Here is a 13,712-nt window from a genome sequence, read left to right as displayed (position 1 = left end):
TCTTCCGCGTGGAAGCCGTAAGAATGTTCGAACTGAAATCAGCAGCAGCAAGGGTGATAAAAAAATACAGATCTGAGAATTCCAGGGCTGAGCACAAAGAAAATTCAAGAGAAGTCGAGGATCACCGATGAAGGGGGGAGCATGCAGCGACGTTGGCTTTACAAGGCTAAGGCCAGCCTCCACCCCCGGGTCATACGTCACCGGGGCACTACTCCAACAACACCGCTGATGGAGAAGAAAGATATCATCACTGAGAATTGCACTCTGATCAATGCATGTCAGCACATTTGACTGTCTGTCGGTGTGTGCTTAGCGGACTTCTGGTTCATGTACAATATTACTCTGCATCAGGGGCTGTACAATAAGTAGACATGTAATGATCAAGTGCTCGCATGAAGCATGACATTTATGTGGCGCGGCCTCGTGCTGAGCACCAACTGGGCAATAGGCAATGCCATCAACAACGCAGGACGGATTTAATGATAAGTCAAGATTAAGAAGTATTGTTATTGTATTCTATCCTATGGTTCTGTGATAGCTGCTGTTCATGGAAATCCACCTGGTTTTTCTGGATCCGCGGAAGAAGCCGTGGGCTGTAAAGTACCATGGTTCAGCTGTTCTATCTTTGGGACAGTGCGATCGTGGAAATCATTACCGAGAGTACCATGAATGTTAAAGGTAGTCTTCGACGCCGTCGTTGCCGTCATTCTCGTCGTCCGAGTCCATAGTCTGACCACTGGGCTCTGGGACACGCATGGTGGGAGCCTCGTGTTTTTCAAATCGTTTACCCTGCCCATGCTTAGTATATTTCTATCATGTCACAAGTGGACACAATCTGGTTAGCGACCTACCGGAACTTTTGCAAATTTTGAGGCCCTTTTCTTCGAAGTGAGCCTCTCGGGATCAGCATCCTGGCTGTTGGCGTCTGGTCTCACTCCCCAGGAAGCCCACCCGGTGTGGACTGATTTGGGAGCACCCGAGGGGGAGGCAGCGCGATGATGAGCAACTCTTTGGGCATCGTAGGCAGTAAAAAATAGGGGTCCCTGGTCTTTAGAAATCTCAGCATTCTCCTGAACCCGCTCAACCGATACACTGCCGGCAACAAAAGTAGCGTCATCATTTTTCTCGTCTTTTCCGGGCTGTCCCAGACCACGATAAGCAATCAGGGGAACACTCCTCAGGGTGAGTTTCCTGGTTGATGCGACCAAGGAATGTTCATCAAAGGGATTCTATCTTCCTGTTAACATTATCTTGCATCCGGTGCAACTGACCGAGCGCTACTTCGAGTTGCTTACGGTGGTGCGCGTGTCATAGGCAGTGGAGGGCTCGGTTTCAGTCAAAAGCTTGTGTTCCTCGAGCACCGGGGCGGCTTCAGCGTGGCTCTGTACGCAATTCATGCATCTCTGGGAAGGAGGACGTGTGTCAGCTGTGCCATCCCCGAAGCAAAATATGTTTATATCAGCACAACCATACCGCGGTATCCCGATCCTGCCTCTGCGTTTTGGCAAAGTCATCGAGGCCCTTGATCTTATCACAAACACAGCACCTCAATTCGACGGTCTGATTCCTAGTGCAGATACGGCATTTGGTGTTGTTCTTGACCAAAGCGACTCTCTGACCTTGTGCGAGGATGGCATGACGAAGGGCTTCGAGTTGTCTGTTGGAGTAGTTACTTGTGGACCGGACTTTGTGGCAATTTCCACATTTGATCCTTTGGATGTTCAACTAGTTGTTCTCGTATGGTGTGAGTAGAAAGGTTCTACCTACTTTTCTGGTATGGGGACATTCTGAAGCCTGTCATGTACTTTTCTCAGCACCCTGGTGTCGAGAAGACTAGAATCAGAATAGAGGGCTCACCGTTTCTTGATTTCGTCGCTGTAGCCCCCAGCATAGGCACTTCGAAAGGTAGGAGCCATTTGACCTGGTGTTGACTGAGGAAGAAGCCGAGGAGCAAGATCTGGGATGAGTTGCTGAGCTTGAAAGAAGGTGGGAGTGGAATAGGAAGAAAAAAAGCCTCAGAGAAGGTGTGATATTGTCGAATCTAAATACTGTCCTGGAGCACTTTAGGATGGCTCTGTGCACCTCGATGTATGCCTGAAAATTCGTACTCAGTGAAGACAGTGCTGATGCAGTGAATAGATGCCTTGCACGTCTCAAATTCTTGAGGAGAAGATGAAGACAAAGACTGGCCGATGGCCTAGATATGGGGATTCACTGTGAACTCAAGAAGACAGTGCACTGGATTGATTTGTGTCTCGGCATTGGGCAAGATCTCAGACGGAAAGCAGGTGAAAGTTCTGGGGTTCTTCTCCTGTCAACTGAGCCATCTAACAACAAGGCACCGGAAGATGGCTATGCTAGAGCTAGAGTCGTGTCTTGAAGTAAACATCTTTCTTAGACTTGAGGATTCCAGACCAATCCTTCCTGTCGCAACTATCCTTCGAAGCAAGAATCATACATTATAACAGCAGTGTCTCCATTGTGAGCAAGCTGAGCATAGCTCAACTGAACGACTGACAAACGCTTCAAGATTGGACCAAACGCAGCCAGCCGCAACAACACAACTTGAATGCTGGTTCTCATGCGGGAAGAGACATGGAGTTGGAACATATCTAAATGAACTCAGATCCCAGATTCAAGGTAGACCAAGCGAGCCAACATACACTTTAAAGTCGGTGCCCACACGATTGAAGCTAAAGAGACAGAGCCCTCAGACCGACTTCATTGATCATTCAGAACCCTCTGTACATATATACGAATGATCCTCGTACTAAGGATTCAGATAGGGATTCTGGAGACGAAGAGATTGCGTCTAGAGCACATTAACCCTTCAGTTTGAGTCTGAGCCCATTTCAGGTTTGCGATATTGCCAGAGAGCATCCAAGGTATTGTATGGCTAGCGAGTGTATCTAGTCAAGTCGAATGATCATTGCCCTCAAATCAATCCCGAAATCAGGGCACATGTGGCTTTCATGTTCATGCCTTTATTCCAATATCTTATGTACCCCTGCTTGTACTTGCATACACATCGGTCAATATAACTTATCATGAGAGCACAAGCACCGCATCCCTCGTATGACACAGCAGCCCCGATTATCTAGAGCCACAGGGATCGGAAACTGTACAACGGGGATCCAGCTCTCTGGGTCCCGGGTATCAGACAACGTCCAAGGTCTTGATATATCTTTCGGATCGAAGGGGCCGCAGGTTCTGCGAGCAGCATCCAAGGGGCCAACAGGCAACACCAAAGTGGATTGATGGGGTTCGCGAATTGGATACACTGTTTGGTGGATAGCTCTAGTATCATTCCAGAAGCATATCTACATGTTAGATAGTAAATGCCAACCTGTGTCTTGCAGGGGAGAGGGATTGCTCTGTTGATCTCTCCCGATGATATTGATAATCGACTAGATAACTCCCTGCTTTTGGACCAAGTCAAAAACGGGACAATCTCGGTTAGCTGCTCCCAATCTCCAACGGTGGCAATAATTGGTACTGCTAAGGACGGGGACTCCCGCGGTGCAGCGAGCTTCTCTGCTTTCTCTGGCTGGTCTTTTGGTGAGATTGCAAAGGGAATTGGTATCTGACTTCCTTGATCCTGGCATCTCCTGCCGTGTTCAAAATGCCTCATCCGAACTGAGAGTCTGTCTCCTTAATCTAAATCCTTCTGGAAGGCCATGGAAGCCTAACGGCTTCGACGCTTGGGTCTTACTAGAGATCGCTAATTGACGATAGCGGTTTTGGATTCTCCATCGATCAATGTATCAATACTTGGCAGTTAGTTCAATAGTTGTTTGTTTAGGAGAGAAGTACTTATGGAGTCCGAAGGTGTATACTGTGTAAACCATCATGAGATTTAGTACAAATGTTAGTTCCCGAAGACTTCAGTAAGTACTAAGTAGTAGACTAGACCATTCCACAACCAAGGACGGAGTACTTACTACGGAGTACAGAGTACTATCACCTTAGGAGTCTAGTAGGACGGCTTAGCATTATTTTGGAATTTCCTTTTTTCTTTCGACGAGACGGTTCGCAGATTGGAGGTGGTCCCACTCTGGGATCCTCTTTTCCCCAGCGAACCTTTTGACCGTTTGCTGTACTAGCAGCACTAGCAGCACTAGCAGGACTAACTGGCCACTAAGTGACTAGTACCATGGCCAGTCTCTCGGATAGCTGGGACGGGCCTGTTGCTAAGTGGGGGGTCCGCATTCCCCGACACCCCCCGGCGTAATCATTAGATCCACTTTTTGGTCCACTCATCTCTTCCGAAACCATCAAAATATCAGAAAGCCGATAAAAGTGACCAATGTTAAAGCGAGACTATTTATTTTCTTGTTCATTGTTTTTTTTTTTTTTTTTATTTCTGAGGCCAACCTCGAAAATACACTAAGCGTTGGTCATTCACTAGCTTGATCAATGACAATCCATTATTGCCACCCACTCGAGGTCTGGCCCATCTTAGTTCCTTTCAGGTCACGTAGACACGCACCTTTCCTGTCTCTGCCCAGGTGCTCCCAAACAGACTCCAAAATCCAAATGATTGACTGCCGCGACTAAATCAGCAGTTGATGACGGAGGAGGTCCTGATATCCACAGCGAGGCGCTGTATGGACGGATGGCTGGCTCTGGGTTTGTGTTAGGGACAGTAAGTAACGTGGTTCTGGGATGTTGATGCTGTAGCCTGTAGGTTTCCCGTTTCACTCTTATCGATGATTTTCGAGTTTCCACATCACTTCTGAATATTTGGAATAGATAGATGAATATCTGACAAGTAAGCAAGTCACCAAGTAGTGCGCAAGTGGCAATCAGAAGCTAGAGATAGATATATCAGGAGAACAACTGGAAAATAGGACAAGTCAACAAGCTCCGTGGAAGGATTGTCCCCCATGACAGCTCAGGAAGACGGGCCGTCCGTCTACCGTGGATCAAGTGACAGATGTGATATCTCGACTGGCTGGGACTCTTTGTTCCTTGAGGAAGGACTTGTGGACTGTGGCTTCTACAAAAGTACAGACTGATCAATAATTTGTGCCCCTTACTATGATTCAAAAGCCTAGATATGACAGATCTCGATCTGTTCCTTAAAACGGGCGTCTGTTTCTGTTATCCATATGCAGCAAGATTAAGCATATCCATACAATCTATCTACTAAATACCTGGATGGCAGAACAATGTACGGAGTACTCTGTAGACTATGTATATACAGTACAGTACTTGTAGTCATCAGTAGCACCGCTTGTACTCTTTGCACATGGCAGGACCAATAATTTACTCCCCTGCTTGGACAAGGACGCGATGAACTTCATAATGGGTGTCACAAAACTGTGTCACATGTCGCTCGAGGAGGACAACAGCAGCAGATCACCATCCGACATTCTTCTGGGTATGTACGGAGCGTGGGATAGCCCACCAATGATGTGTATGTCTAGACATCAGCCAGTTCAACTGCTCTAGTTCTGCTCAGGCGGAACTTGAGCGACGAAAGCGAAGGGAACAGCTGTAGCCAGCACAGCACTTATTGCACTAAAGCACTGCTACATAAGAAGATATTACTATGTGTTCAAGTATTGATTTGTATCAGGAGCATCCTTCAGTGCATAGGAATAAAATGCGAGGATCTGCCGTACAGGCTCGATTAATCTTGCATCTGGGTATGCAATCCTCCGTAATGATGCAGCGAAGACCCCAATGATCTATCCTGTTGCTAAGGCAATAGAATAAAGACACCTGCTACCGTCTATGACAATAGTATGATGGCGCTTATGGAAACAGACGATGATGGCTACTATTGACAATGGTCAGGTTGTGAATATTGTGAGCCATAGTAACACAGAAAGAGGCTACAGCAGCAGAGCGGATCATGTGGATTAATGCATTCCCATCAGATATGATATCTATGCACTGCGGTGGAAACATGGCTGCAAGGCCAAGATGAAGTAACGAACTCACAAAGTAATCGCTGATCATTGGACCGTAAGGCTATTGGGATTGGGATTCTGGATACCTTAGGTACTCTTTCCTGTGTGTTACCGTGGCATCACCAGGGTGTCAAGCCACGATGGAGCTGGAAGTCTTCTCCCCTGCCGCCAGCATCAGTTTGATACATCACTGTTGGGTTTCAGACTCGTTGATCTTATATACTTCTAAAGTACTTGGGTCATTGAGATTTGAGAGACAATCTGGAGGAGATATTATATGACTTGGCCCAGTTTGGGAACCAGAAGAGTGATTATCCTGACGTCTGTTGTTGTTTTGTTTATCACCTGATGTCATATGATGTTTGACTAGGTATGGAGTATGGAGTAAATAATGACGGATCTGCCGTCCCGGCTCCAGACTTCCACACTTCAGAGTCATGAACTATGAAGCTGACATTGACCTGGTACTTAGTTTTTGAAAGTCTGAATCACCTGCCACCTGTTGATCTATTTGATCATCTATGAAAGGTGGCGGTCAACAGGCTGGCAGCCACCAACCGATTTGTCCAGCCACTGCTGACGGCAAAAACACCAGTACCGCCAGAACAACTGCGTGAGGAATTCAAGTCACAGGATTGCGACCACAGTGACCACAAAATAATTAGTGTTCAGAACTTCAGATACCCAGTCAGTACAGTGGCTATCCACGTTGTCAGAGGCTATGGGCTATCCAGAATTCCAGATGAGTTGGAAAAGAGATCCTCCCATGGACTTATCCACCTTGTCCTGCACCCCCCATCTCTTGTCCGACAAGACTTGCATCAAGGTGCATGAACTGCGGCTGATGAGATGATTTCACTTTCTGTCTTGGGAAAGAGTAGACTCCCGGAACTACGGCGGCTACCCACTTTACCCCAAAGGCGAGCTCTTGGAGAAATGTAGGAAGTTAGGAAGCCTTCCGTCCGGCAACGACTGTACCGACTTAGGATGCTGGATCATAACATGTGGAATAAATAGCCACTGAGCCACTGAGCCACCGACCCAGGGTAGATAATAGCGCAGAACATCCTGTCAAGGTGGCGGGGGTAGGGGGGCAGAAACGAAGACACTTTTGATTTTTGGAAGTTCATCCGCACCTACCACAGCAACAGCATCCCACCTAGACATGTGTCACATATTCCGATGGTCCGATTTGTGAGCTCTTGTGATGTACTTACGAGCAATGATCGAGATCTTGATTTCTGGAGTGGGATGACGGAGCAACCTAAGTATCTACAGACTGCAGTACATACATCAACAAAGCAGCGACGAGTCAGCACCCAGATTATGACCAACACTGCAACACTGAACACAAGGCGAAAAAACACAAAAGAAAAGAGGGATGGAAAATGCGGCCCAACCCCTGGCCATCCTTACTAGGGCCCGTCTAACGATCGTTAGAGGCGGAGACCAGGTGGATCTTTCATCAGGGCTGGACTCGGAAGGGAAGCCCTTGAGAGCAGCGAGTGATGACTGATGAGTGATGACTGATGGACAATCCAGGTAGTTGGCTCGGGACGGCTCTCCTGTTCCTTTTTTATTGTGATTTTGTTACTGCTGCATTGACACCCAAAACCCGATGCGAACGCTTTCTGAGAGGCTGCCTTGCTTTTTTGGCTTCCCTGCCAATTTTTTTTTTCCCTCGCACACTTGATATTTAAAGTTTGTGATGGGTTAAGGTGTTTTCAACTGTCCTTTGTTGAGAGATGGGATGCTAAGGGACACCCCAAAAATGAGATGAAATGCTCAGGGTCTCATCTTAAAGCAAGCATCTCAAGATAGGTAGGCGGGTGTTTAGGACTGAAGAAAAATGGAAATTATTACAATCAGGTACGTACTGTGTGAAAATCATATTTTTTCGGACGGAAAATGGAGGGTTGAATTTAATCTTCGCACCCCCCGCGACGCATGATCCTATTGGTCCTAATTATAGCATTAGAAAAGTAACCCCACCACATTATTGCCTGAAGGAACTCCTGGTGAAATCTAGCTGTAACATCTATCGAGACTATGGTAAATAAAATGGGCTCTGGACATAAACCTTCAACGCTTGAAGTGTTTTGTGTTTTCGCTATATCTACGGAGTAGGACTTTGATCTCTAAGAACGGAGTAGACGTGTACCTAGTAGTTAAAGGACCCAAGTACTTCAAACGCTAGAGTCCGTTCGTTTGTTCTCTCAGTTGCGACGAGTAACTTTCATTGTTTACTTTTCAGTTGTCTGTACCTCCGAGGTCCATCAGGCCTTTACCTGGCATCCCCCTGTAGTCTTGATCTAAGTTGATTCAATTTGATTATTTTTGTTCTGTATTATTATTTATTATTATTCCGCCTTGGTAATGGATGTTGCTCTTCCGTATGATGATTACTCCCTTTTAGATATATTCCCTGCCGGTGTGGATATCTCGTTTCTCACCTTTCCTTTCTGGTGCGATACCACCACCCTCCCTTATGAGTGCTCCGTACTCCGTGGTATTATCGTTTTCCCCTAAAAATAATATGAAAAATAGGCCGGATTCTTCCTGTTTCTTTTTCTTTTTTCTTTTTTTTTTTATCTTGTCTTTTCTTGTGGTCCTTTTGGTTTTCCCTTTCTCGATTTCGATTTTTTTTTTCTCTACGACTATTCTTGTACATAGTAAGTTGTACACAGTAAGAGAGTTCGTTACGAGGACTCAGTAACCACCCGAATTGCTTACTGCTGGCTACGTCGCTGTAGGGACAGTAATGTTACAAATGATTACAAGTACTCAGTTACCTACCTAATCATTCGGAATAAATCACCCATAAATCATAGGTAATAATACCAGATGTTTTGCGTGGTCTCTCCATCTCCGTAGTGGTACATTCAATACTTCCATACGATCTATATCTCCCTTCGGACCACTCACACTCGCTCTTCATTTAACTAAACTCCCCCCAACCTGTTCATACTCCATCCTACTTAGTCTACCTGTTGTTGCTGCAACAGGGAGAAAAAGGAGTTATTCGTCCATGTCAGCATCATCCCATCAACCCCGACAGTAGTCCCACGGAGACTGAAATTGCTTGAGAACAGTACTATAACTGTTGTCCTGTCTTGCAGTTGCAGCTACATACTGCTGGATAGAATACCTTCACCTACCTCTCTCATCGTCATCAACACCACATTATCTCTTCCTCTGTGATCTGCAGCATTGATCTCCCCCCCCCCTTCTCCTCACACTTGCTCCGTTCTCCGTTGTCGACCGCTTCTTCAGTCCCCACGGCCCCATTTCAAGCCTACCTAGGAGGCTAGTACGACTACATACGTCGTAGTCCGAACAGGATTAATTTGGGAGGCCTTTTTGGAGCCCAGACTAGCACAGCTGTCACCGTGTGTCCGCGTCAGGGGTTTCTTGCGCAAAAAAAGTCGGTATATTCGATCTTCCTCTTGTTTAAACAGTTCCCACCAAAACGGGTCCAGTTATCACTACAGTGATCACGTCCAATCCTCCGGGTCTTCCATCTTGCTTCCAGATCTTCCTCCTCCTCCACCTTCGTTTTTTCCCTGAGAGCTATCCTGAGAAGTTATTACTATCTACTACCTACTGCTCACTTACATACATACATACATACCCCCCTCCCCCCTCCCCTTTCCTTCCCACCCCTCTCCCTCTCTCTCTCTCTTCCTCTCCCACTACTTCATCGTTTGTTTGAAACCCATCCGATTACATCTATCTAAACCAAACCCCACGCTTCCTTCGATCCACACTTTCTTTTACTACTTGCTTGAACCATCGATGGGATTGAATCATATCCTCTGCTTCTCCTCCTCTCAACGACTCGACTTGCTTCCCTCCCGAATGATGAGAACCTGCTTGCATTGAACCTCTTCCCTCACATCTATACCACTCCCTAAAACCACTCCCAAGAGTGTGACATCGTGAATGACACTTATCACTGCCGCAAACTTGTCATTGACCCGAAGCCGGACATAGTCGCCAACACTTCCTTTGATTCATCTGCCGGCAGAAGATCCCAAAGAGAGTCGACATGACCGTCAGCTACGACTACCCGCCCTCGCGGTGCCCTGCACCTGCTTCAATGGCTACGCTCGAAGACAGATTTGAGGTCATCAAGGAGGTCGGAGATGGTAGCTTTGGTAGCGTTGCAGTGGCCCGTGTACGCACAGCCGGCTCCAATATCGCGAGACGAGGGACTATGGTAAGACATCCCCCCCCCTAGTTACGAGCATGAAGATCAAGGCCCGCTGATCCTTTCGTCAGGTTGCAATCAAAACGATGAAGAAAACTTTCGACTCATTGGCCCCTTGCCTGGAGCTGCGCGAAGTCATCTTCCTACGGACTCTTCCCGCCCATCCCCACCTTGTCCCAGCCCTGGACATATTCCTTGACCCGCTCTCCCGAAAACTCCATATCTGCATGGAATATATGGATGGCAACCTTTACCAATTGATGAAAGCTCGAGACCACAAGTACCTTGAAGGGAAACACGTGAAGAGCATTCTCTATCAGATCCTGGCTGGTCTTGATCACATTCATGCTCACCACTTCTTCCACCGGGACATCAAGCCCGAGAACATCCTAGTGTCGACATCCGCTCCCAATGACTCGGCATTCAGCCGCTACTCAAACCTTGTCACTCCTCCTTCGACACCCCCAACCTATACTGTGAAGATCGCCGATTTTGGCCTCGCCCGAGAGACTCATTCGAAGTTGCCGTACACAACGTATGTTTCGACTAGATGGTATCGCGCGCCGGAAGTTCTCCTGCGTGCAGGAGAGTACTCTGCCCCAGTGGATATGTGGGCTGTTGGTGCTATGGCCGTCGAAATCGCTACTCTGAAGCCCTTGTTCCCTGGTGGCAACGAGGTCGACCAAGTTTGGCGCATCTGTGAGATTATGGGCAGTCCTGGTAACTGGTATAGCAAATCAGGCACCAAACTTGGCGGGGGTGAATGGCGGGACGGCTCCCGTTTGGCGCAGAAGCTGGGTTTCACTTTCCCCAAGGTAAGACCGCTATGGTATCCTATCGAGGCAAGTATGGTAGCTTACAATGACCTCAAACAGATGGCACCTCATTCGATGGAGAGCATCCTGCAAACTCCTCAATGGCCAGCATCTTTGAGCCACTTCGTGACATGGTGTCTAATGTGGGATCCGAAGGCCCGGCCAACTTCAACCCAAGCGTTGAACCATGAGTATTTCGCGGATGCCGTTGATCCACTGCGACCAAAATCCTCTACATCACGGCTGCTCGGTCGCAAGCAGTCCGACAAGAGCTTCCGATCGGCAACGCGAGATTCGAGCGACTCCCCGACCACCTCCAAGCCGTCCTGGTTCAGAAGATCTTTGATCGGGAGATCGGAGAGCCCTGCCCCAACCTTGGAAAATGAACAGTCTCTCCGTCCACCAGCAGTGTCGTACAACACTACACCCGACATGCAAGTCACCAAAAGCAGACCCGCTTTTGCAAAGCGCGCCACGTGGGCGAATGGGGCCCCGATGCCTATCCTCCCCTCCATCCGTCCGGTATCGCCCCTATCCAACGCAGTCACGGCCCAAGCCAACTCAACTCTCGCTCATGGTGGAGATAACGCCAATCTAGGTGTTGGTAAAGTTAGCAAGAAGATTGGCCGCCAGCTTTCTCTCAATTCCCACGGCAACCACTACGCCGAGACCCACCGGCAAGAGGCCGAGAGGGCGCTCAATGGGGCCGGCAACTTGAATGCCCCCATTAGCCAGAAGGAGGGCTTTTTCGCTCATCTCCGTAAGAGGGCTCGCAGGCTATCAGGTCGCAATCAAGCTAATCTGGGAACCGATGACGTCGAAGCGAACGCTGGCTGCATGCCATGGTCGAACAGATCATCTCTCGCGCTGGATTCTGTCAATCCCGGGGACGTCAAGCACAATGACCTCACCGAGTTAGACAAGGCTTTACAGCATGTCAAATACTCTCTTGACTCGGCCGCTATCGGAAACGTCCCTGTCCAGATCACTGCTGGCGACGCTAGCAAGCGTCAGTCGATGCCTCAGGGATCCATTCGTTCAATGACAGAGAGCCCCGTTGCCACGGGTGCTACTCCCGGGCCTATCTCGAGTCGGACTCGGCGTGCACTGCAGATGTCCACTCATCCCATTCACCGTTACGAGACCCCTGAGGAGGAGGATGAGCTTCTCGATGAGGTTTTGCATTCGGCAAGCAAGGCTGCTAAACGCCTGGCACAGCATGAAACGTCATCGGATGCTTCGTCTACATACAGTCGTCAAGCTCTTGGGAATGACGGCTCTCGCCCTTTACCCAGCCCCTACCCAACTCCTTCGCCATCTGCCAAGTGTGATGGCGTCTCCTTTGGTCAGCATGACCTGACTTATTGCAGACGCGGACGTCTCCCTGAAGCAAAGATCGACCATGCAAGCTCGACTCGTCAATGGCCCACTCCTCCCTACGAGGAAGGCGACTGGATGAACCCGACTTCATCCACTTTGTTGACAGGATCTACCTGCAAATGATCTCACCCAAATTTTCCTCTCACTCTCTTGATCCTCCCTCACCAGTTTTTTATTCTATTTTTTATTTCCTTGTCTCGCGTCTTCGGAAGAACAAAAGAAGAGAAAACGAGGTCATAATGCGCATAACCCGGCTATCTCACCGAGCACGGCGTACTGGATCTGGTGTCTACCCTATTCTCATTTTATTGGAGGAGTTTCTCTATTCGCCTTGTATCTTTTCTTTACTCGCCTTGATTTCTTCGGGAGGGAGCATCGGTCAGCCCGGGCTTGGTTCTTTTCGCTGGTTCTTTTCGTTTTCATACCCCCAAAGGCCTTTTATAGATGGTCGGCCTCGCAACTCGTTTTCGGCATACTTTTGCTTTTTCGCTTTCTATTCTTTCCCTTGTTGATCTTTTATCTTGTGGATTCTGATCCCTTTGCTTTGATATACCCTGATACCAACCGCGCGAGCCGCGAGATCTACCATCATTTCCCCTATATATACATATATACAGACCCCTCTGTCGACCCTCAAACCTCACCATCAAGTCTTTCCTTTGTCAGTCTGCTTTTTTCTTTCACCACCTGTACATTTTTATTTATCTTTCTGGGGCATATCAACCCTCGCCTGTCACTCTTTGCTGTTGCGCTTGGGGGAGGTCACCCGACTTATCTCGTCGCGAATCTTCTATTCTCACTGTACAATTTTGCTTTACCCTTTTTTTTCTTATTGAGAATGACGACGCAAGTCGATGGCTCAAGTTTTGTAATATAATTCCTACTGGGGGCGGCGGAGCCTCTTATACATATACCTGCGTACATATACCTAATAGATACGGACCATGATCGATCTGTGCTGACTGCTTGATTCTATTGATTTCACCATCATTCTTACTAGTAGGAAGACATTGAGAGCAACTTCGGGAATACTCTGGCGAGACACTCACTACAAGTCGACTTCCTCCATGCGAGGCTATTGTACGGAGTACAGTTGGTGATAAGATCTTCCGGAACAACAATGCTCCGATATTCTTCAGAATTTCCCGAAACAGTACAATCGAGAGGTGGAGTAGTAGATGCCAATTTCTTCTACCAAACCCTGTATGGAAGAAAGCTCTTGTTCTTAATTGTGACATGGGCATGCTCTTTTGATTTTACTCTTTCCTACCAACTATAAAACAATCTCGACTTTCATCATCTACGGTCGTTGTGAGCAACCGGAACGGTCCAGAGCGAAAGCTCTCTTCTGCAAATCACCTGCTGGGTCTTGGGATTCATTACCTATTC

General features: G+C 47.8%; 2 protein-coding genes across 2 annotated transcripts, besides 3 other annotated features; one reads left to right on the top strand and one right to left on the bottom strand.

Moving 5' to 3' along the window:
• Positions 1–672: 672 nt before the first annotated feature.
• Positions 673–1,916, bottom strand: ACLA_071970 (uncharacterized protein; the record flags this gene model as incomplete). The annotated part of the gene is made up of 5 exons (XM_001275589.1): positions 673–789; positions 852–1,229; positions 1,296–1,403; positions 1,474–1,657; positions 1,858–1,916. 5 exons carry the CDS (start codon positions 1,914–1,916, stop codon positions 673–675), a joined length of 846 nt encoding a protein of 281 aa, XP_001275590.1.
• A 2,183-nt stretch (positions 1,917–4,099) lies between these two features.
• Positions 4,100–4,129: a microsatellite.
• Positions 4,130–7,422: 3,293 nt separating this feature from the next.
• Positions 7,423–7,450: a microsatellite.
• A 2,516-nt stretch (positions 7,451–9,966) lies between these two features.
• On the top strand, positions 9,967–12,446 carry ACLA_071960 (serine/threonine-protein kinase; the record flags this gene model as incomplete). The annotated part of the gene is made up of 3 exons (XM_001275588.1): positions 9,967–10,137; positions 10,200–10,943; positions 11,004–12,446. 3 exons carry the CDS (start codon positions 9,967–9,969, stop codon positions 12,444–12,446), a joined length of 2,358 nt encoding a protein of 785 aa, XP_001275589.1.
• Positions 12,447–12,715: 269 nt separating this feature from the next.
• Positions 12,716–12,739: a microsatellite.
• Positions 12,740–13,712: the final 973 nt, after the last annotated feature.

Source organism: Aspergillus clavatus, genomic scaffold (assembly GCF_000002715.2).
Source record: "Aspergillus clavatus NRRL 1 1099423829791 genomic scaffold, whole genome shotgun sequence".
Lineage (NCBI taxonomy): Eukaryota > Fungi > Ascomycota > Eurotiomycetes > Eurotiales > Aspergillaceae > Aspergillus > Aspergillus clavatus.
Note: the sequence above shows the minus strand (reverse complement) of the source record. Positions and strands in the feature narration are given on the sequence as shown.